The sequence below is a fragment of the Tasmannia lanceolata genome, unplaced genomic scaffold, assembly GCF_043159265.1.
Source record: "Tasmannia lanceolata isolate RefF3 unplaced genomic scaffold, GAP_Taslan_0.1 ptg000013l, whole genome shotgun sequence".
NCBI lineage: Eukaryota > Viridiplantae > Streptophyta > Magnoliopsida > Canellales > Winteraceae > Tasmannia > Tasmannia lanceolata.
This window is the reverse complement of record NW_027518690.1, coordinates 44,496,869-44,519,926: the sequence shown is the minus strand read 5'-3', so window position 1 is coordinate 44,519,926 and position 23,058 is coordinate 44,496,869. Positions and strand designations below refer to the sequence as shown.

The following is a 23,058-nucleotide window of genomic DNA, read 5'->3' as shown; positions in this document are numbered from 1 at the left end:
ACCCTAATCAAACGGTTAGGATTGCCCGATCAGACTAATTTCTCAGGCTAAAAGGCTTTTTATGAAGGGACCCACTAGATGAATGGTACCGACATGTAGTGGGTTGGTGTAAACCAATTAAGCCTCCAACGCTTATCAGTGTGTTAGATAAGGACTTCTCATTGTCTATCTCTTGTTAAATGTTCATTTTTGTCGCAAGTGGGAGACGTGTTTGTTTTCATTTGTCTTCAAATTCCAGAGAGACTGACCTGACCTCTATACTTTATAGTCTCTGTTTCCGGCTCCGTTGATTGGGAAATGCAAACGTGTGAATTTGACAAAGCATTAGAAAAGACGCAGCATGTGGGCTCTTTCCTTGTTTTGATGTTAACCCACAAATTGTCTTCCCTCTTTCACATCATCCTTAGCTTTCTTTCCTTGTATTTCTTTCAACATGTATCATATCTATCTACTTCAAAGGAATCCTCTTTTCCTATGAAATGGAACCCACTCCTTTTATGACACGTTTACAAACGATTTTGGTGTCGGTGGACTCTCTCTCCCTCTCTCTAGCAGGGTTGTGAACAGGTCCACTTGGGATCAGATCCCCGGATGACTTGGTCTCGATCTGTACTAACCCTGATTGTCCGGATCCTTTTCCGAGGAGTTCTTTGGATCCTACTTTCTGTATCGAATTTGCCTCATGAATAGACATAAACAAATGAACATATGAAGAGCATCCACTCTTCTATCAGAAAAGAGAATAGAGACAAAGATGGTAGAAAAAAGGAAAAGAATGAGTTAATTCGAGGAAACTCAGCCTCCAATATGCCAATTAAGATCGAGATGAAAGACTTTTTTTTTTTTTTATGACGTAGATGTCCCCACCCGCTTCTGGAGTAGGACTAGTCCCTACGGATACACGCAACGACCCACTCACCACGTGTATCAGGTAAGTCGCAGGGAGCAAACCCGTGACTTTATGCGGAAGAGCCAACGCCCGTGGGTTCGAGACGGAAGACTTGAGCATCTTTCTCGGCACCTAAATCAGTGGTCTAAAATAAACCATGCGCGTTACATAATGGACCAAATACCAACTACCAACGTATTGGGGCTGATTTGTCACATATCAAGTTTGGTACCATGCACATGACATGGCCCCACACGGTGGATGAACCCTAGCCATTAATCCATCGGAGATAAAACGTGAATTGGTATGGCCTACTCATAGTAGGGTCCAGGAATCGGACCGTTCTAGAGTCCCAACTACACTGTAGCTTGTCATTAATTCGATAGATCACCGACTAGAATATTAGGGTATCTGTTGATCAATCCGAATTGGATTCGAACCGAGATGAGGAAAGACAAAAAGAGAGGCCACGAGCCACAAAAAACAAGGGAAACATTTCTCACATGGGTTGAGTTCAATGTGAAAAGGTAGTAAATTTTATGATAAGTCCGCCATTATATTGACAATGGGGATGTGTGAGGTGTTTATTTGTGGGGTCATGCGTGGTAATTAAAGAGTTTGAAAAGCTGTACTCTCGAGGCATTGTTTTCTCTTCTTTCTTTAAGGAGATGAAGACTTGGAAACTACATTGAGCAAAAGACTAAGAAATCAAAGAAGTGGGAGAGAGAGTGTGTGAAAGCAAACATGACTCCAAACCTTTTCTTTATTTTTATACTTACTTTTGGGCGGTTCTTAAGTCACAACAGAGACATGTTTGAAGTTTTGGTTTGGTTTCCAGCCTTGCCACGAGGGCCTTTCTCGTTAACAGAACTGCCAGTCAACTGGGATTTTTCCTCACCCTTTTCTGTCACCCACCTTTTTCTCCAAAACTGCATTGATTATTAGAAGTAGAATACTTGGGCACATCTACACCGTACAGTGAGTCCCATTACAGATAGGGATCGACTGAATGATCCTATCCGTCCAAGAAGTCTCCTACACATTCAACTAGACCTGGCAAACCGGTGGGCCGGGCCCAGTTTCCCCAACCCTTGCGGGTGCATGTATTTATGACCCGGAATTTTACGGGTCACAATTTGGTGACCTAGACCCCACCAGTACGGACCTAGTGGATCCGTGGGTCACCTGTATTTTTTTATTCCCACACTATTATAGGATGATCTGTGATGGGCCATTATGTAAATAGGCTATGCCCAAAAAATCATTTCCATAGGATGCCTAGCCCTATGATCTGTGGAGGAATTGTATATTATAATTAATGGAAATCTCTATAGATCGGAGGGCTAGGATCATCCTATGGAAATGATTTTTGGGGCACAACCTATTTACATTGTGTTCCATCACATGGACGGTCGGTACAGTACTTTCTAAAAAATACGGGACTATAAGGACTTACACCATATAAAATCTTGAATCATTTGGGTTTTTCGGGCACCTATCACCCGGCCCAGTTTTGACGGGACCCCTTACGGGCTGAGTCAAATTTCAACGGATCACTATATATATTAGTGACTCAGACCCGTAAATTACTGGCAGGCCAGGTCTACATTCAACTGTAAGAGTGTGCCAATTAGTCATAGAGTAGCGGTAGGGGGTGTCATTACTAATATTTTTATTACCAATAGAGAGAGAGAGAGAGAGAGAGAGAGAGAGCAATTAATGCTTCGATTTTTTTTTTCTTAAAGAGTTTTACCGTATGCAACATCGCCAGACAGCCAAGAGACAACTCTGTAGTCTCAGGATTTCAATGCTACATTAGCAACAAAACAAAAGATTTTGAAGACATGACACCCAAAAACCAAGCAAAACCCTAAGCCACCCCTCTTTTGTCCAATATTTTTCACTATTTTTAGGAATAGGTGATGCTCCCTCCACTCCCACCGACTCAAGTCTCTTCCTCTCATTCCTCCTCGGTTCCTCTAACACACTTAGGCCCACGATTATTCCATGAAATAATTTTTCATGATTGCCAATTGGACTAAGTAGGATATGATTTTTCATGTGTTCCTTGCATACTATTTGGATATGGAAATAATAAGTACACCTAACTTGTGTATAACTCTTGTTTACGTGTTGTGTCTGCCGTGAAAAGGGCGCGTGCATGAATCTGAAAAGTATGGTGTGCATGAATCTGAAAAGTTTGGTGTTTGAGAGAGAAAAGATAGTCGACATTGTTAAGTGTCGTGAAACAAAAGGTGATTGATATGATAATGACCTACGAAGTGAGTTGGAGTTGTTTGGAACTCGGTAAAAATTATGTGGAAAATATTTCCATAGAAAAAATATTTCATAGGGAATAAAATAAAAAGTAATTTTCCTTAAAATAGGGGAAAAAAAATCCAACAAAACTGTGTTTACCAAATACTAGAAATTTCAGATTCTATGAAATACTTTTCCAATAAAAATTTTCCATAAATCCAAATAGCCCTCTAGTTTGCGTTCAAGAACCATTCTCCACCTGTTGAAAGAGGGAAAAAAAATTCAGTAAAAGCTTGTTGGCAACCTGAATCCTATTTTCGCTAGCTAAAAGATGGGATTTTCCAAATAAGCTCATAGTCACTTAAGAAGGTTCTCATCGTTCCTTTCCACTCTCTTAGTTGGGGGAGAATGAGAAGCCTAGCCGAATATGCCCAAAAGTTTTGACTACCAAAAGAAAAGAAAGTACTTCTAAATTAAGGAGAAGGATGGCAATCCTACGGAGCACCAAATTAGATACTCATCAGCTCTAGCATTTGTTGAAATTATGGGAGCCACTGGTGAAGGTTTGGAATTCCGGCTCCCCCAGGGTTTGTGCCTTCGCTTGGTCAGCAGCCTTGGACAAGATCCTCACTGTTGATTGCATCAAATCCTGCAGTCTCTCTAGGACTTAGGTTTGGAACATTCCGGCTCCCCAAGGGTTTGTGACTTCACTTGGTTAGCAGTCTTGGACAAGATCCTCATTGTTGATCATATATATAATCGGCACATGTTGATCATAGATCGTTGTACCTTATCATAGAGGCAGGAGAATCAGTGAAACACTTATTTCTGCATTGCAAAACTGCCAGGTACGTGTGGAATAAAATCTTGTGCACGTTTGGCATGTCGTGTGTTTTCCAGAGGTAATCTGAACTCTTAATTAGAACGATGGTCTTCAGTACCATGGCGGAAAAGAGGTAAAATTTTATGGATGGTGATATTAATATCTACGATTTGGGTGCTATGGAAAGAGATGAATGCCAGGGCTTTTGAAGGCTTCGTGAAGTCCCCTCACTTCCTTTTCTTCCAGAGTCTAGCCCTTACAATTGCTTGTGTTCGTTTGTTGTCTAGCTTTAGGTTTGTATCGGCTCATGACATTTGGTATGGATGGGCCAAGGTAAATAGTAGGGAAATGAGGCCAGTAATTAATCAGGAATGGAAGCTGCCTAGTAGAGGTCTCATAAAGTTGAATTTTGATGGTTCTAGCTTGAGGAATCCGAGGCCGGCAGGAGTAGGTGGCCTTCTTAGAGATGAAAGTGGAAATACATTATGGGCATACTCAGCATCCATTGGGATTGCCAACTCTAATGAGGCGGTGATTAGAGCGGTGCACCAAGGAATCAAGTTGAAGGATAAAGATTAGAGAAGGTCATGGTAGTGGGTGACTCTTTGAACATGATTAGAAGGTTGAAGGAAAGTGAGGCTCAACCTTGGAGGCTTGCTCGGTAAATAGATGAGATATTGGATCAAGTGGTGCGAACCTCCATTGCATTCCATCATGTGAGAAGATCGGCGAATAGTGTGGCTAAACCGTTTAGCTAGGGAAGGGGCTTCTGGGGCGGAGTTATAAGTTTTTGACTTTCTCCCTCCTTTAGTGGATGTTGTAACTTGTATGGTTTTTGGTGTTTCCTTGTTTTCTTTGGTAATCCATCGCTGGGGTTCTCCCTGTGTATCTTTCTTTTTTAATTCAATTCTTTACTATTCAAAATAAAAAGAAAGAAAGAAAGAAAGAAATGGGAGCCAGTGGTGATTACAATAGTTTTTTTTTTTTTGCGGATAATATTATTTTTGAAGTTTTTTTTATCATTTATATATCAAATAATTAATTGGTTGAATTGGTGTTCAATATTAAAGCATTAAATGAATATATTGCAACAGAATTGTATTAGAAATTTGCATAAAATTTGGGAAGTGATATATCCGCCCCTTTTCATTACTTGGGACACCCAGCTGCAGTGTATCTATGACTGCAAAGCGGCTGTTGTACTTCTCATGGGAAGGATTCAACGGATTTGATTGCCACGTACACTGCATTGGGTTGTCCCAAGTAATGAAAAGGGGCGGATATATCACTTCCCTAAAATTTTAGTATGAAATTTTAAATGAAATTGATAATATATCTTGCTAATATGGCTTCAAAATGTATCATGCTAGAGTTTTTATATGGTGTAAGCTCTTATAGTCCCGTATTTTTCAAAAAGTGTTGTACGGACCCCACTATAGGATCATCCAAACCATCCATGTGATGGGCCACAACGTAAATAGGTTGTGCCCAAAAAATAATTTCTATAGGTTCATCCCAACTGTCCGATTTATGAAGAACTGCATATTATGGAAACCTCTATAGATCGGCGGGATAGGATCATCCTATAGAAATGATTTTTGGGGCACAACCTATTTACGTTGCGCTCCATCACATCGACGGTTTGTACCATCCTATATATATATATATATATATGATGCAGTCCCTACAATGCATTTTTGAAAATTAAGGGACTGAGGGCTTACACCATATAAAATCTCATGGGAGATAGCGTTAATAACAAAACTTTTGAAATTGCTACCCATACGTTTTGGTTTTGGATTGCAGGAAATATGTTTCTTGCAGTTTTTTTCCTGGGAAAATATTTCCTAGTTTCCATTATTTAGCGGGAAATGATATGAATATTGCTTATTAAAAGAATATCATTATATATTAAAGGTCCCTCGTATAAATGAAATTTCAAGTGCAGTTGTTTGAGATACTTTTTTGTTGTGTAATCAAAGAGTCGAATGTAGGAAATTCCGGAAAAGGTGTTTCTTTTCTAAACTTTTAGGCAATGTTTGGCAACCGTGAAATTATTTTTCCAGGTAATATTAATGTGCAAGTGGTGACAACAGGTTGGAAAGAATAAGAGGGTAAGAATTGAGAGGTCTGAGGGGTGAGGAGATCGTGTTAAGTGCGGCAAAATAGGAAAAATAAAACTCTATTTTGACAACAGTTTTTCTTTTATCTATTTTCTGTTGGCTGGATGGATTCTGCAGTGTTGTAGCCATAAGAGCAAGGTCAAAGGGCCCATATAGAGCTCCGAAAGATTAAAATAAAAGACTTTTATATATCAAAACAACTTACCCGTGAAGTTCTTTTAATTTCCTTTTTTCCTTAGAATCAGTTCTTCTCCTTTGAACTTTTACCCTTGAAGCTTTACTCATTAAGCTTACCCTTGAAGCTTCTCTCTAAGATTACCATCTCTATACAAGTAACTTCATACTTATAGACATAAAACACTCCTAAAATAACTAATTACATCAAACACTTCTTTGTAGTCCCCATGAGTCCTTAGGTATCCTAAGCAGCATCATAGGAACTCCTCATTGTTAATCTAGCCTAGACATTAAGGTCTCCAGAAAACATACAATGATTTTTAAATTTTCCACAGATAATAACTATCCTAAACGACCACACAATTCTCACCCTCTCCTCAGGCTTCACTCACGCCCTCTCAATTCTCTTCCGTGGAAAAAAATTTCATGGCTGCCGAACATAGCCTAACAAAAATTTCCTGCAATCCAAAGAGTGTAAGAATTCTTTAAAAGAGAATGGTGGGTCAGAACTTCTGACTCGGTCCCACCACAGTTTCAAAATGTCAATGTAGGTATTGAGTCGACTCACCGAACGAACTCGCCACTCCAGCTGTCCGATCTGACGCACCATCTAACGTCAGTATTATAAAAATTCAAACCCATGACGAGTCTTCGTCCGAACACCCCATTATCACACTTTATATTTGCGTGGGATTACACCCTAAAGAGACTTCTGATACTTTCTCCTTACCTTCCTTTCTCTTCTCTTCTCTTCTCTCCCTTCTTCTTTTTTTCCTTCTTTTCTCCAATTTATGGGTAAAGGTGGAGGACTCACCATCGATTCCGATTCCGTTATATTCTTCAGAAACAATCCCAGCTCGTTTCTAAAGGCCATTCATCCCAAGAGGAAGCGCGATTTTATGGACTCTAGAAATCAGTTTTCAGGAATTGATTTTCCAATGAATCTCAATTGCAAAGAAGACCCATCTACCCAGATGGAAACCAGTGAGAAACGAGTCGTCATGGATGAGATGGATTTGTTTTCGGATAGGAATAGGTTTTCTACTGTTAATAATATCAAGGCGGGGGACTCACATGAAGCTGGGATGCTTTTAAATTTTGACGTAAATGTAATTGACCTATTGAATTGGGTTTTTCATTTTGCTTTTGAATGAGTTTTAGTGATGACTAGTTTTTATTTTTTAGTTTTGATCAGTTTTAAGTGATGCCATGTAGCTGAATTTTTCTTCTCTCTTTTATTTTTGTAGACAGGTCTGAACCTTCTTACTGCAAACACAGGCAGTGATCACTCGACGATCGACGATGGGATCTCACCTGGTTTAGATGGGAAAGATGGAGAAGCTCAGGTAAAAAGATGAAAGAAATAGGATTTTGGGATTTGGGTTTTGATTGGGATTGAATTTTTATACTAATTATGCTGAATTTCAACTTCTTTTCAGTTGGCAGTGCTGCAAGCTGAGATCGATCGGATGAATGAAGAGAACCAGCGACTGAGGGCGGCGCTTAATCAAGTGAGCAACCATTATAACTCACTTCAGATGCATCTTGCTACATTTATGCAACAACAGACTCAGAAAAGTGAAACTCACCAAGAACCAGAGGTATTTTACTTAAATGCTTATGTTGAAGTATATGTGATTAAATACACGTCCTCGGTTCAAAACCCAACAACTCCTTGGTATTAAAAAAAAAAAGTCATGTGTACATTCAAGCGCCCCAAAAACTAGGTGCCACACGAGGGGGAGTGTTGATGTATAAATAATTAGATAGCACCAATTCTAACAGCTTAAGCTTTTCAAATAATTGGTTGTTTCACTGCTTCATTATAGCTTTCATGGTTTTGTAGATAATTCATGGTTACTTAGAATGGTTCCTGTCCACATTTCAGAATCTAGATGAAAAGATGCAAGAGAAGAACAATCTTGGTGGGGTTGAAGGTGGAGGACTCACGGTGCCAAGACAGTTCATGGATCTAGGTCCAGCTGCTAAAGTTGAAACTGATGACCCTTCTCAGTCCTCGTCAGAAAGGCGAAGCCAAGAGCTCTCTGGATCGCCTCCAAGCAATATTGAAGAGTTGTCCGCGTCGAAGAACGTTGATCAATCCACTGAAGCCACCATGAGGAAAGCTCGTGTCTCAATTCGAACTCGATCAGAAGCGTCCATGGTAATGAATCACCTATACCTAATTCGTTACCATGTACATCTCCTAATTATCTGTAATTGGGTATAATTAACTAACAAAGAGGAAAACTTTCAGATCAGTGATGGATGCTAATGGAGAAAATATGGGCAAAAATTGGCGAAAGGAAACCCTTGCCCACGAGCTTACTATAGGTGTACTATGGCAGCTGGATGCCCGGTTCGCAAACAAGTGTGTTCTTCTTCCAATTCAACTCCAATTGTATTTCATTGTTTGATTTGTTATAATAATTTTTTGAAGAAAAAATAACTATATTCAATGTATAAATAAGAGGAGAGTGGCCCTGAGTAAAAAGAGTCCCTCAATGCCCCAGATTTAGCAATGAAATCTGTGAAATCATTGCACTCTTATGAACATGAACAAAAGAGAGGAATCCATCGTTAATCATATAACTAATCTCATCCAAAAACTTAGCTAGTCTCCATGGACCAATGCTCGCGCCTTGAACCCTAGAAATGGCATTTGATGAATCCCCTTCTCCTTCTAGCTTGCCTTCCATTTGATACTTAAATAAGCTCATGTCGACGTGAAGAACACCTCGATAGAGTTCATTGTTCCAACTGGCCTAGAGAAGACATAGATGATGGCACCATTACTCTCTCTAAAAACTCCTCCAATTTGTTATAATAATTAGTTCAAATAATTCTGATTAATATGAATTCATCCAAATGTTGTTGTTGCTAATCCATATTGTCGCAAATTGTGGCTCCCCACAGGTTCAAAGATGTGCGGAAGATCGTTCTATCCTGATAACAACTTACGAAGGAAACCACAACCACCCTCTTCCACCTGCGGCCATGGCCATCGCATCCACGACATCTGCCGCTGCATCTATGCTTCTATCTGGATCCATGTCAAGCATGGACGGGGTAATGAATTCGAATTTATTCTCAAGAACACTCTTTCCTTGCTCGGCAGGTATGGCAACCATATCAGCTTCCGCCCCTTTCCCCACTATCACATTAGACCTCACCCAAACCCCAAACCCCTTCCAATTCCAAAGGCCACCCCCTCAATTATTCCAAGTTCCCTACCCCAATGCGTCCCACGGACTCACATCTCCACCGCCCCAACATCTACCGCAATTCTTTGGCCAAGCACTCTACAACCAATCAAAATTCTCCGGTCTTCAGCTCTCTCCCAACATGGGCCCCACCCAATTCGCACCCCATCAAGAACATCCTTCATTTGCTGATACTGTGAGCGCCATCACGGCGGATCCAAACTTTACTGCTGCTCTGGCCGCTGCCATCTCTTCAATTATCGCAGGTGGTCATCCGACAAGCGAAAATAATACTACCCACACCTTCAATAATAACAGCAACAGAAACAACAATGACAAAATCAGCAATCCCAACTTCCCAGCTACCTGAATGCCTAGATGATCTTCTTTCTTCTTCTTCTTTTTTTTTTTCCTTTTATTTTGTGGAGAAAAATGGCATGACTCCATTCTTTCTTATTATTTTACAGTGAATAATGACAATCCAAATTGTATGTTGATAGATATTTTGATACAAGATTTTGCAAATATGTTTTTTGTTTGGAAAGGAAGTACTGATTCTTTTATTTTCTATTTCGATTGCTTGTGCTGTGTGTTCTTAGTAAGGAAGTGATTCTATTTTGTTCAGTGTTTAAAAACTCCTTCACTCGACAAGGAACTCACCCGAGTCTACTCTTTTTTACCTCGCAAGAGTTCGGGTTTTCGGTGTGCGTTGGAGATGAGATCGAGAGTTGTGTGAAGAAAATTCTGTCGTATTTTCTATTATGGACTTTCTAGGAAGCTGCTCCTTTGGACCATCCAATCCATTTTTATTTTTATTTTGTCGCTTCTTTTTTTTTCTATTGGGTAACTCAGATTCTTGTTGACTTACGTACAAACTATTTTACACTAATACCAATCAATCTCTCTGTATAAGATATCAAAATATCTGTCTTTTATCTTAATGCCTTTAATGAGGAATGCTAAGTCCACTCGCCGAAGTAGGTTTTTCTTTAATGAGAAATTATATGATGAAGGGTATGTAGTATAACATGTAAAGGTGGTACCATAGAACTACCACCCTTGATATTTGATCCAATGTCAGCTCCTTAAAAAAGTGAGCTGCTGCTGTTGGATCAAATATCAAGGATGGGATGTCCCTTCTTTCATAATTCCCTTTCTTTCATATGTCAGTAATGTACAAATGTGGGTGGGGGTGTCAACAAATCCACCTAGGTCTTGCTCACAATCCCAATCAAATCCCCTCTGTTTGGATGCCGGTAATTCGTTGGGGGATCTATATCCGTCAAAGGGAGGATTAAAGGGAAGATCTAAAGCAGATCAGTCAACAGGGGGATTAGGGGTGGAAGAAAGAAACATTGTTTGGTTTGTCTTGCAAATATTTGGGGGATTTGGGGTAAGGGCAAAAAGATCTCCCCAAGATCTTCTTCAAAATTTTCATCGATTTGAAGAAATTTAGAGAGAAGATCTTGAGCATGCCACATCACCCGACCGTCGCCCGACAACGCTAGTGGTCAAAGACCTTAAAAGGCAACCAAACAATCTCAGGAAGATCTCAAGAAGATGTTCTCCCCTCAATCTCCTTAAAAATAGGCAACCAAACAGTTATCCGATCAGATTCGGTGGGTTCTTCAGATACTACTTATTTCTCACTCACGATCCATTTCAAATTGGGCATCCATTAAAGTGTCCAAGTAGGTCATATTTATACTGTACACAGCTAATTTTTGATGTTCAGTCCCCAATTAGTGTGTCTCTGTAATTTAACAAAAATAGAGGGTATTTTTATATAAAAAAATCTAATAAAAGCCCTATGACCTGATTACAGCTTCCTCAAATCATTTTCCATCAAGGCCAAAATAAATCTCATGCAAGGTTTTTGTAAGTCCTTTTCATTGAAAACAATAAAGAATCGTTTATGTTTGGAACCCCTTTTGCAATCCAAGTCTCTTAACAAAAATTAGGTCCATCGGTAGACCTTTAAAACAACGGTGAAATGGTATGTGCACCCCTTTCTGATGATATCATTTCAAATTTTTATTTTCAGTTAGCACTTTAGGACCATCAACTTTACAATAACGAGTACAGTTGAAGGTCACTAGTTCAATAGTCCACTCGCAAGCTATGACGTTCAGTAGGGTGGAAATGGAATGGAATAAATATCATGAGCACAAGGATTGATATCTCAAATAAGCAGAGAACCATGATTATTATGATAACAATACGAGGTTAAAAATAGTCCGTGGCATAGCATCATTGTATTTAGACTTACATGGTTGCTAAAAACATGGCCCTGACCTTTGCCCTTAGATCATCAGGAACCTCTGTGGTCTCAGATGGTCGAGTATCAGCCACTGATGGCATTGATCCTTCCTGAATATTGTCTGAAAAATCCAAAGAGGCGTCTTTAGCAGAATTCTCTTCTATCCCCATGATATTTGAGGAGTCCAAGAGCTTTCTATCAACCTCATCATCAATCTCCAAGTCCCTTTTTGCATGAGATCTCCTTCTATGCTTATCTGATCTACTTCTGTGCCTATGCTCATCTTCATCAGAGGTATGGTGCTTGTGTCGATGTTGAGATAGCCTGTCCCTGGATGAGGAATGGCTTCTCTTGTGCTTGCGCTCCTCTCTGCCATGGTGGGATGAATGCTCAGAGCGATGCTTCTTCAAGGATCGCTTATGATCTCTTTCTGAGTCATCTTCATGCCCTCTATGTCTTGAGCTGCGTTTCTTTCTTGATCTTTCTTCCTCACTGTAATCATCATCAGAACTTTTCTTTTCCACGGTCCCATCCAAGTTTTTTAAATCGACTGGTGCAGAGCTACCTTCTCTCTCTCTACCCACTACATCAACAAGTTCAACACCCGAGAGATTTGTCTTCGAAGAACCAGTCCCCTTAAAACCAGACTCTGGTAAGTCAGAAAGTGCAGAATCTGGTGCTTGAACTGATAGACGAGGCAACAACTCACTTGCATTGTGGGAACCACTCTTTATCATAGACGCAAACATCTTTGCTCGTTTCAATCTCTCTGCCTTTTGCTTCTGCTCTCTTGTTAACCCGGCTTCAGAGGAATCGGCTTCGTTCGCGGCCACAAGGGCCACTGATTTAGCAATAGCCCTGGCAACTGAAACGCCACTGCTCTTGCCACCCTTTTCTGATTTTCCAACACATTCAGACAACTCTTTTGGCACGGTAGAACCTGGGTCCCCGTTGGAAATAGGCTTTGGGGTAGAACTGCGAGAAATAAGTGGAAAAGAAAAAGTGCCAATGCTTGAGGTGCGCCCACTCTCACTGACACTCAGACCTGTACCGGAGTCATCCAATGACGTCTTTGGGCGGTTGTCCGATTTGGGGTCCCTCAGACCTCTAGTTGCTGCCAGAACGATAGCAGCTGCTGCATCTGCACTCACTCCACATGGTCGATGAGGGGGTTTGGAAGACTGATCCTGTCCATCCTTCTTTGGCGCCCCAATTACCATCTTGAACTTCCCTTTTGTCTCACCATCATATGACCCTTCCAAATGGTATGACATGTTTGACACATAACCAGCAGATCCTTTCGATGAGGAACCGCCATCTCTTTTATATCTCATTTCCGGACCATTTTCCTTACCAGCCACGTGCCCTAGGGAATCATGTTTTTTAGCAGCGAGGCTCTTACCAGGCAACTTGGACTGCAACATGAAGATGTAAAATATCAAGTAAGAGCAAGATCATTGCCGAAGTAAATGAGGGAAATGTCTCAGATGAAATATGGTTCTTTGTGCAGACAGATTTGCGAATGCATTTTGGCCCCCAGCAATTACATTTACTGTATCATATTCATTCCAAACCATGGATTCAAAACAAGAATGCAGAATCCACAAGAAACCCCTTGTGAGTTCAGCAGCTTGTAACACTAAAGAGTACCTGATTTGATCAAAGGCACTTTTTTCTCTTGACAAATGACAAGCAAAATACTTTATTCATAAAAGAGAGACACCCACAAACTTTCAGTGACAGACAATTGACAGTTGCATCATATCGTACAATAATTGAAAGGAGACACCGAGTAGATTGACAGTCGTATCCAGTATTTGACCTTGCATTTGCTAAGATGAACTTCAACAGAACAGATGATAATTAGATTAAAAAAATCAACTGGAACTGCAAGACCAATTATAAACAATTTCCACCAAGAATGGAACACATGAAGAAATATACCTGATTTTTTTTTTTATGAAAAATAACAATATTAATGGAAGGACAGATTAAATTCACGTCATTGGGCAGAGAATGCAAGATGTACAAGGAATCCCTCAAAGAGCCCGATTGGGCAAGCCGATCAGCCAAATTGTTCGCACTTCTAGGAATAAGGGAAAAAGAAAAAGTCCTCCCTCTTTGACCATCACTAATCTCATCCAGGAATTTGGCTAGTTCCACAGACCATCACTAAGCCCCTTGGCCAGCAAAATGGCATTCGAGGAATCCCATTCCACCTCGAGGGTTCCCTCCATATGATCACAAAAGATACACAAACCCAAGTGGGGAGCTTCAGCCTCAGTTTAAGTCGAATCTGCTAAGCCAATCAAACTGGAGAAGGTGAACAAGATGTCGTCCAAGGAATCCCTAAAAACTCTTCCAATGCCAGCTTTGCTAGTGTTGCCAAGAGAACAGCATTGACATTAAGTTTGAGGGCATTTGAGGGAGCGGGATTCAATCTGGCTGACACCTTTTTATTAGGGAGACGAACCATCAAAAATGTCATCCAGTGCCTAAGAATGCCATCTACCGAATATAACCCCAAAAAGCTGTCTTGAGACACCCAGAGTCGAAATATATCTGAAAATAAGTGTCCTCCGAAGACCCAAATTCAAATGTGACTGTGTATATGAGGGTCCGCCAAAAACCCAAATTCAAATGTGCCTGTGTACGTGTGTGACGTGTGTCCCCCAAAGACCCAAATTCCAATGTCCTGTGTGTGTTTCTAGAATGATAGCAGGAAATAATAATATTAAAAGATGGTAACTGAAGATATAAAAATAAAGATACATGGCAATAGGAAGATCAATATCCACTACGAACTCATCCCGACAAACCCACCCACCGCTAATGGGTCTGCCTCTGAATAAGGCTGTTCATTATTCGGTTATAACCAAAATAACCGACTGAACTGAATTTGGCCGGTTATTTCGGTTCGGCTATGCAGTGTATCGGCTCGGTTTCGGTTCTACAATTTACATATTTCAGTTTTTCGGTTTCGGTTTCCATTAAAAAAAATGGTTTAACCAAACAACTGAATTAGAGATGTGGGTGTGAATTATCCTATACAGGGGGTGCAAATTTTCATCACCCTTTTTATAATTTTATGTGTGTGGGGCCTATCTGTATAGACTATAGTCTAAAATAACTAAATGACAACAAAAAGTCAAAACCCACCGTCGCAACTCGCAAGTCACAACTTTGCACCGATTAGGGGTGTTCACTATTCGGTTTTAACCGAACAACTGAAATGTTTATTCAGTTTTGGTTCATTCGGGTTTTAGAAAATTTGGTTTCGGTTTCTGAATCTAGGTAACCAAAATTGGATCGGTTAGTTCGGTTCAGTCGGTTAGGTTCGGTTCGGTTATTACCGAATGAACACCCCTGCCTCTGAATTAGCTCCACAATGGTGCAACATAAAGATATCTGTAGCCACCGAGAACCCACCCACCGCTAATGCATCTGCCTCTGAGTTAGCTTCAGAGTAATGCAACATAAAGAAATCTATAGCTGCTTAATCCACATTGATAATCATCTTGATAACCAAAAGATGCCTCTTAATTAGCTTCACTTGAATTCATCACTTCCAACAACCCTGAATGCCAAGGTTGCCAGAGCGGGAAGCGAAGGCTTTCAGGAAGGTGGGAAGCGGGAAACATGAAGGGCCTGACAAGAAAAAAATTTAGAAACCAAATTATGAGATTTATTTTATCGGACTTTTGAGATTTAATGATGTTTGGACATGATAGAATTTATGAATTTTTAAAATTGGAAAAATACCCCATCGTTTGGAAGTTAAGATTTTGACCTGACCCGTTTTTTTCGAATTTTGTACTAGAACTGGAATGTTGACTTTTTATCCTTTTAGATTTGGGTCTTGAAACTATTTTTCATAGATTCAAATGGGGGTTTTATTCCCTTATTTACATGTGAATCTTAGGTACTTAAATGACTTTACATGTAAATACTAAGAGGAGGAAATGTGCTTCCAATAGAGTGGGATATGCATTTCCCATAGAATGGGAATTGAATTTCCCATAGAGTGGGAATCGTGTTTCCCACGTTTCCGAAACGGGATTCCCAAAAATCGGGGAATTGAGAAGATTCCCGTTTCCGAATCGATTTTCGGGGAATCGAGATTCCCCATTCTGAGTAGAGATTCCTGCTTCCTTGCTGAATACATCATCATCACCTCATCCCTTGATCTATGATGATTCCACCCATGCACATGAAAGTCGAAATTTAGATGATTCAAGGGTGGGGGCTTGGAATGTTCCACAACTCTATGGTTTTAAATGACTTTTTACCACTAAACTCACATCTCTCTCCTCAAATCCGTACATTGAACGCATGTCCATAACACCTTTTTTATACGAACTCTGCCATAAAATTTGCTTCATAATCTTGTCTTTAAACATATTTATATAATTTGGCACATCCACGCGAGGACGCAACCATGTTTTGATAATGGCACAAACTCACTTTGTTTTACATTCTCTGATTGGATGCTGAGAACTTCTTGGGAATTGTAATTGCCTTTTACAGCCGGTCAAAACATGTAAAACATGGTGGAGCCGATGATAGTCCCCTATACTTTTCCTGTTATTTCTTAAAATTCTATTATTTCAGTCATTCCAAATAATCCAAAGCATTGCCACAGAACTTGATTTCCATAAATGATACCGTTTTTTTTTTACATGCAAAAGCCCAAACTTCAATGAGGTATGAAATTGTTTCGAGGACCACCGATTATCAGAAAGAGAAAAGGTGTAGTGCAACTCATAATTGATGCCACTTGAAAGTTTCAGCATTTCTTCGGCCCAAAAAAAAGATAGAAAAAAAACAACTCAGTTTAGCTAACAATTTTCTTGTTTTCATCAGAAAACATCAAAGATCGTGTTTCTCAAAAGCTTAAATCTTTTACCAAATTGTTTTCTGCAGAAGCTAATTGAATCTGACTGAACGTAAAGAAAGGCAATCCCTTACTTGGAACACCAACCAAATTGTTAAATTAAAGGACTGGGAATAAAGCCATGAAGAGAACCTACTTAATTGATGAAGAAAGCACTACTTGCATCATTGATTACATCCCTAAATCAGCTTATCCTTGCCCTATTTCTTTTTTTACCGTAGAACAGGCTTTACAAAAGGGGCTGCAATTCTTTTTTTTTCTTCTAGAGATCGGTAACTACGGATATTCGTTCCAAGGACGCAATGCCAGAAGGCGCTTTTCTAGATGGAGCTACCTACGACCGTAACCTTTCTTTAAGGAGTTAAGTACCTCTCCTGATCCCGATTGAGATTCCCTACTGCATAGCCATAGCTTCGCTACCTTCTCTTCCTTGAAAGCTAAGCTTTCTCAAACTTGCAGCTAAGTAAGGTGTTGGCCATTGAGTTCTAGTAAGGCAGTTTAACAGATGAGCCACAGAGATGGGGACGAGAGGTAACTTGATATAGGTAGCGCTAGCTACTTGAAGTAAGATGGGTAAACAGAACATCATAGCTAAGAGTGAACTTAGCTATGGAGTGGAAGCGAATCCTAATTATTTCGAACCTTTCCTGTTTCACAAAATGAACTCACCCAAATCTTGAAGATAGTCCAGAACTCCTGTTCTTACAATAATGATTCCCGTGGATTCATCAGCGACCTAAAATAATAGAATGAGAAACACAGGGAATTTCAGTTCATATAGACAAGCCCAGTTATGAGCAGTCTTCTCCTTGTTTAAAATGGGAGTTTCGCTGACAGCTATGCTTGTGAATCATTGAATTTGCCAAAGGTTTCTTGATTTGTTCACAACAGTTTCACTAGTATATTTTTGAAAAGTTAGCTTGATTGACACTTTATCCTATGTCTAACTGAGTATTTCAGAATGCATAAAGGTGCTAGCACGAGATAAGAATTAAGTGCAATATAAAAGTGTAATTGATTATCCTTCGTTAAAAACAAAGAGAAAATCAGAGCAAAATAGAAACTCAAGGATAAGGGAATTCAAGGAGTACTATGTGTCACAGATCTGACCCTCCCTATCATATATCACAATGCATAGGTGATGAGTTCAGGTGTTAGCAAATAAACAGTGATGAATATTCAAGCAGTTGATAGTGTTGATCGTTGAACTAAGATCTACAATTACTAAGATAATTAAGATAAATGATGAAGCATAACACACCTCTTGGGCATTTTGAAGAGCTTTGAGATAATATTGGTGGTACTGGTTTGATGGCAGAAGGAATGGAAATTTCCCATTTGTAATATTTTGCTCAATAAGGATTGTTTCGACTTCTTTCCCATTTTTCAGAATAAACTCAACTATTCTATCCACCATCTGTTTTAGGAAAGATGGAGGCTCCAAAACCAAAGATTCGACCTCAGACATTGTTGGCATAGGGGAAGTGTCTGGCTTAACCGCAGAAGCACAAAGAGAACCAACGGTGCCAGTTTCTCTTTTCTTGCTACTTGTAGCACTAGCAGGAGTCACAAGAAGATTCCTTTTGGATGAGGAAGTCTTCTCCTTAGCAGCAGCAGCAGCAGCTGAGTGCTTGACAACTGTCTTGTCTTCCCCGGCCAAATATGTAGAAGAGTCTGCTCGGTCTGACCGATGAGAAAATGTCATGTTAACGGCATCAACAGAATTACCAGGCTCCATTTCTTTAGATTCTGAGACACCTTGCATTGCACCATCTTCATCCTCACCAGACCCATATACAGATCCAAGCAATGACAATGCCCCACCACCATCTATTTTCTTCTCTTCATCTTGAAGTTTAATATTTGTATCGGGTTTCAGAAGTTCCTTGTTATCAACAAGGAACCTGAAGTATGCATGAAGATGATGATCAGGCATTAGGAACCCAAATGTTGGGTTGTCTCCCTGCTTAACCCTCAAGACAATCTCAGATTGACCTCCATGTTCACTGACAAATATAGCAGTTCTTGCAATTATCTGATGTAACTTCTCTGTAGGAGGCTGCAACAACAATCAAGAAAGAAGCATCCCTCTCAAGAATGGCACAATTCAATATGAGCAAAGTAGTAAATTATTGCAAATTCTTACAAAACCATTTCGAAATAAGCGTGCTTATTCTCATGATTTTATGACAACTATAATGAGCAAGCACGAACTCTATGAAGACATGTTCATCCCATTTGCACTGAACTGGTTGTGCGATGATATTTCTTTAAAGTAATGCAATTCCACCATTCTAATCCCACCTTCACAGTCCTTTGGGTCATGACACATCACAAGGAAAAAGGTGCCCATTAATGGCAACCTTAGTTCAGAACTTTGTCCCTGCTCCAAGCATCTGAAACTTTGGACAATGGTAAGCCTTAGGATAACACATGCACCTTGGACAATTATCATTGGACCATCTTGGAGAAGCATTAGTAACAATCTAAAAACAATATTATCCACATTATGTGCAATAGAAATATAGAGGAAAAACCAAAAAGTAAATATTATGTGGACTCACTAGGTTGTTCACTAGGCTTTCTGGCACTGGGAACGGTGGATGAAAACCACGATCTCCCAATTGGGCATCAGAATCCTTTGGACCTCCAGAAGCATCTGTGTTTCCATATGAAAATGCAACAGCCTGGTAAGTGCCACCAGCTTCAGATTCTGCTCCTTTAGTTCTTTCTGCATAAAAGAAAAAAAAAAAATTAAACCAATTTTACCCAGGCACAATGCTTCAAAATAGGTGTGTTGGGTAAACCGGAAGCAATGGGCTGAAGACAAAAAGAAACAACGCAGGGAATAGGTGAAAAGCTTCTTACTTGTCACAGTGATGTAAATGAGGTAAACTAGGCATCCTTCCTGCAAACTTGGAAATGTGTTGCATATACAATATTTTCGTGATGCATATTCCAATCTAAGAAACAGAAAATATTAGTACTTTCCAGAATTGGGAATCTACATCCACAGTTCCCTCTCCATAAATACAACTCAGCGATCCTGAAGGAGAAAAGAATCCTCCCCCAGTAGCTTACCTGCCCTCAGGCGTGACTGGTAAAACGACAATAACCATAAAGAGATTGTAACCCTCATGGCCATTAATTATTAAAGGAGAAAAGAATCCTCCTCCACTAGTTTACCTGCCCTCAGGCATGGTAAAACGACAATAACCATAAAGAGATTGAAGCCCTCCAAAGACATTCATTATTAAAAAGGGTAAGAAAATCAACACAACAACAATTAAAAAAGACAAAAAACAACACAACAAAGATAAGTACAAAAATTAGGAAAAAATCAAGAATCTTCCAACTATATTTTGTAAGTTTTTTAGATCGTAGTCTATATAATCTTTTTTATTTCTTTTGCTTTAATTATGCTGAGGTGAGCCCCTCAACAAACCTCGCTGAATTAGTTCCAAGATGTGATGTGCGCTTACTGATTTCCACATCAACAGGTTTTACCCATCACTGTAATAATGTTCAAGACAAGGTGATTATAAAGTTGGGTTAAAACCAAATGGGCATCATCGAGGATAAGCGACTAACGGATGGAATTTTCCTAGTGCATGAAGCTGTCAACTAATAAAATGATGAAACCAGAAGTCCGGCTCCATAGATAGATCTTTAGAAAGCATATGAAAGAGTGCATTTGGAAGTTTTTCTTGATATAGTTGGCTTTGTCAAATGGCATAACTCGGGAAGTGTGTGTCTCGGGATATTTTAATTTTTATTTTGTTGTTTTTAAGTTTAAATCGGGGAAAAACTAGAAAAATAAAGCAGCAGACAAAGATAGGAAAAAGACAAGGACAGCACATAAGGCTCTCAATCCACAACAGGGAATCCATCACTGACTGCAAGGCCGGTCCACTCAAACCCTATATAGGTAATGATCAACGCATTCACATATCTTTCCACATGACAAAAAGATATCTGGAAGTCGCACAATATCTAGAGATTCTTCTATTGCATCCGCCAATATCGACAAATAGTCCTTCCCAGACTGCATCCAATAGCATAACCCTCTATCATGTAAGGGCCCATGAAGGACGAAGAGATCAGCTTAATTCCTTCCTTGAGACCAAGCACCTTTGCCTCATTAGTTTCCTTGACTATGTCAGATACATTAATTGAGTAACTATGAATATGATTCAAAAAAAAAAACTGAACAACTATGAAGTCCAACCCCCGAGTGACCACTAGCGTGGGCAGTGGCTTTTGCTTGACCAGCATTCAAGAATAAGATCATAACAAGGGAAGCTTGCATCTTTTATAATTGGGAAGGTGAAACCAGCCTTCAGACATAACTTTGGGGCCATCAGGCAGAATAAGTTTTGGTACTTGTGGTATAACACATCTAATGCTTACACACACACTGACATGCACTCTACTAGCTATCACTCAAACCAGATTATGTAGACACACCAATCTCATGAATATCCCAATTGATGTCTGGAGGACAATCTATAACGGCAGCTCAAATTAATTTTGATGAAAAAACAAAGACACCCGACTCATGCTAGACTTGGGGGGTCATGGTCATATCTAGTCAAAGAAAAGCTTGTTGACATTGTTAGTTGGGTTCTATATTCTCACAGATGAACCAATGGTGTTATAGATCAAATTATGAACCCGGAATTGCTATCTGGTTGCTCACAAACACGCCGTTAGCTCTCTTTTCCTTCCAGATTGGTATGTTTTTATTTTTTTTGCAGGCCCAGGTAATTGAGCATTTTCATGTATCATCCACAGGAAGGAACTCTCATATTTTGATATTCATAAGGGGCCAACACTTCAGAAGTTCAGCAGATAATTTTGGCAAATTGTAAGCGGGTTATAAGCCAGGCATGTACCAATCTTAAGCTGTGCTCTTGAGCACAGGTATTGTCTTGCTTTATTTGAGAATCTGACAACTGGGTATAAAAAATAAGGAGAAGAAGAAGAAGAAAAACAATTGATATGATTGGATATGATAAATGATGGGCAATTCGATCATACAATGATCAAATTACGAAACTGAATTACTTTCTTTTTGTTCTACCCTAAAACAAGAATCTAATCATTCAAATGCTCTATCTCCTATTGTCTCTCATAAACCCTAACAGAAAGACTCATGAATAAGAATCCAACCACAATTACACAATTCACCCAAAAAAAGTCAAAATTACAATTCAATAGGGGGGAAGAACAAAAGGGGGTAAAATAAGTGGGAGAAAACGTACCTAGAAGGGAATTATAATCCTCATCGGGGTTTGGCGGAGGGAGATCTTGATATCGGTCTTGATCGAGAACGGAGCGGGAGACGCCGTCAGATTCAAGGAGGGGAGGGTTTTTTCTTTTCTTGGTGGGAGGTGGGATTTGATGGAGAAGATGACGAACGTCGTAACGATCGATAAGAAGGGAATTCCATTGGAGGAGAGCGTCTGAGGAATTCACGAAGGCGGCCATGGAATCGTCGTCGAATAGGAGTGCGTGACGCCCCACCACCTCCAGATCCACCATTTTTTTTCTCTCTCTCGGAAAAAAAAAATCCTCTTAAACCCTAACCGAGAAGACCAGAAGACTAGGCGATGGAGAAAATTGATTGATAGATGGGGGAAAAAATCCTCTTAAACCCTAATTTAATCTATGTAACCCTAAATCCTTCGCCTCTGCAGAATAAAAGAATGGCTGAGATGAGGTATGCAGATAGTATAGAAAGTGTCGTACTTCTTCTATATGGCTACTGATATTGGCACTGCCAAGTTTTGATAATTGAACTAATTCATCTTCTCTTTTATAATTTAAACAGCTGTCAAAGGTATTACAGTTCCCAAAAGGCCAATTAAAAATGAAAAGACAAACTGAGTTTATGGAATTATTAATATATGGTAGTCCCAGTATCAACCGCCTATAATTATTTATTTTTTATGCGATTTGTCTTTTAGATGTGGGCCCACGTTGGATATACCATCCACAAAAACTCCTACTCTCTTAAATCTTAACCATTAAATAGATGTACATTTTGCTTATTGAATGTGAGCTCCCATATAATTTTGTTTAGAGTTATGTGTTCTCAAATTCCTACACAGATTTGGAGAGAAGGAAATATGGTAGCCGATTACTTATCCAAAAGAGGCTGTATATGCAGATGCACAAACGTTCCGATTTCAAAATTTCCCACTGATCTGCTGAGATTATTGGAAAGAGACAAGAGAGGGATGATTTACTTTTGAAAGCCTCAGTGAATTTGCTGTCTGCACAATCCTCTTTTATGTATTTCTCTGTTCAGGATTCGTGATCTCCTGTAGTTTGTATATTGTTGTTTTTCATTAGCCCTTGGTGGCTTGTAGCAGCACGCTAAGTTAGGTCCTTGGTGGCCCGTTCTCTGTATTTCTCCGTTTCTTTT

General features: G+C 39.7%; 1 protein-coding gene and 1 pseudogene across 6 annotated transcripts; one reads left to right on the top strand and one right to left on the bottom strand.

Moving 5' to 3' along the window:
• The first annotated feature begins 6,956 nt into the window (after positions 1-6,956).
• Positions 6,957-10,038, top strand: LOC143890224 (WRKY transcription factor 6-like; annotated as a pseudogene). The gene is made up of 6 exons (XR_013255147.1): positions 6,957-7,380; positions 7,519-7,617; positions 7,711-7,872; positions 8,160-8,435; positions 8,529-8,642; positions 9,188-10,038. The product of XR_013255147.1 is annotated as a WRKY transcription factor 6-like (transcript).
• Positions 10,039-11,648: 1,610 nt separating this feature from the next.
• Positions 11,649-22,237, bottom strand: LOC143890223 (SWAP (Suppressor-of-White-APricot)/surp domain-containing protein). Of its 5 annotated transcripts, XM_077394818.1 has the most exons (5): positions 19,497-21,750; positions 19,193-19,359; positions 18,933-19,024; positions 17,890-18,687; positions 11,649-13,149 (listed from the first exon to the last, which is right to left on the bottom strand). In XM_077394818.1, the coding sequence occupies exons 3-5, from the start codon at positions 18,951-18,953 to the stop codon at positions 11,740-11,742; spliced, it is 2,229 nt and encodes a 742-aa protein (XP_077250933.1). In that variant the 5' UTR covers positions 18,954-19,024; positions 19,193-19,359; positions 19,497-21,750; the 3' UTR covers positions 11,649-11,739. The 5 variants fall into 5 exon arrangements, with proteins under 5 accessions (XP_077250933.1, XP_077250931.1, XP_077250932.1 ...); XM_077394816.1 differs by lacking the exons at positions 18,933-19,024; positions 19,497-21,750 and adding an exon at positions 21,893-22,237; XM_077394817.1 differs by having other exon boundaries at positions 18,933-19,030; positions 19,193-21,750.
• Positions 22,238-23,058: the final 821 nt, after the last annotated feature.

Excerpts from the sequence above, each read along its gene's own strand:
- LOC143890223 (XM_077394816.1), bottom strand. The coding sequence starts at position 22,172 with ATGGTGGATCTGGAGGTGGTGGGGCGTCACGCACTCCTATTCGACGAC. Across the intron at positions 18,688-19,192 it reads AAAGCCTAGTGAACAACCTA|CCTCCTACAGAGAAGTTACA; the intron begins GTGAGTCCACAT and ends TTGTTGTTGCAG. Across the intron at positions 13,150-17,889 it reads CTCTTCAAAATGCCCAAGAG|TCCAAGTTGCCTGGTAAGAG; the intron begins GTGTGTTATGCT and ends TTCATGTTGCAG.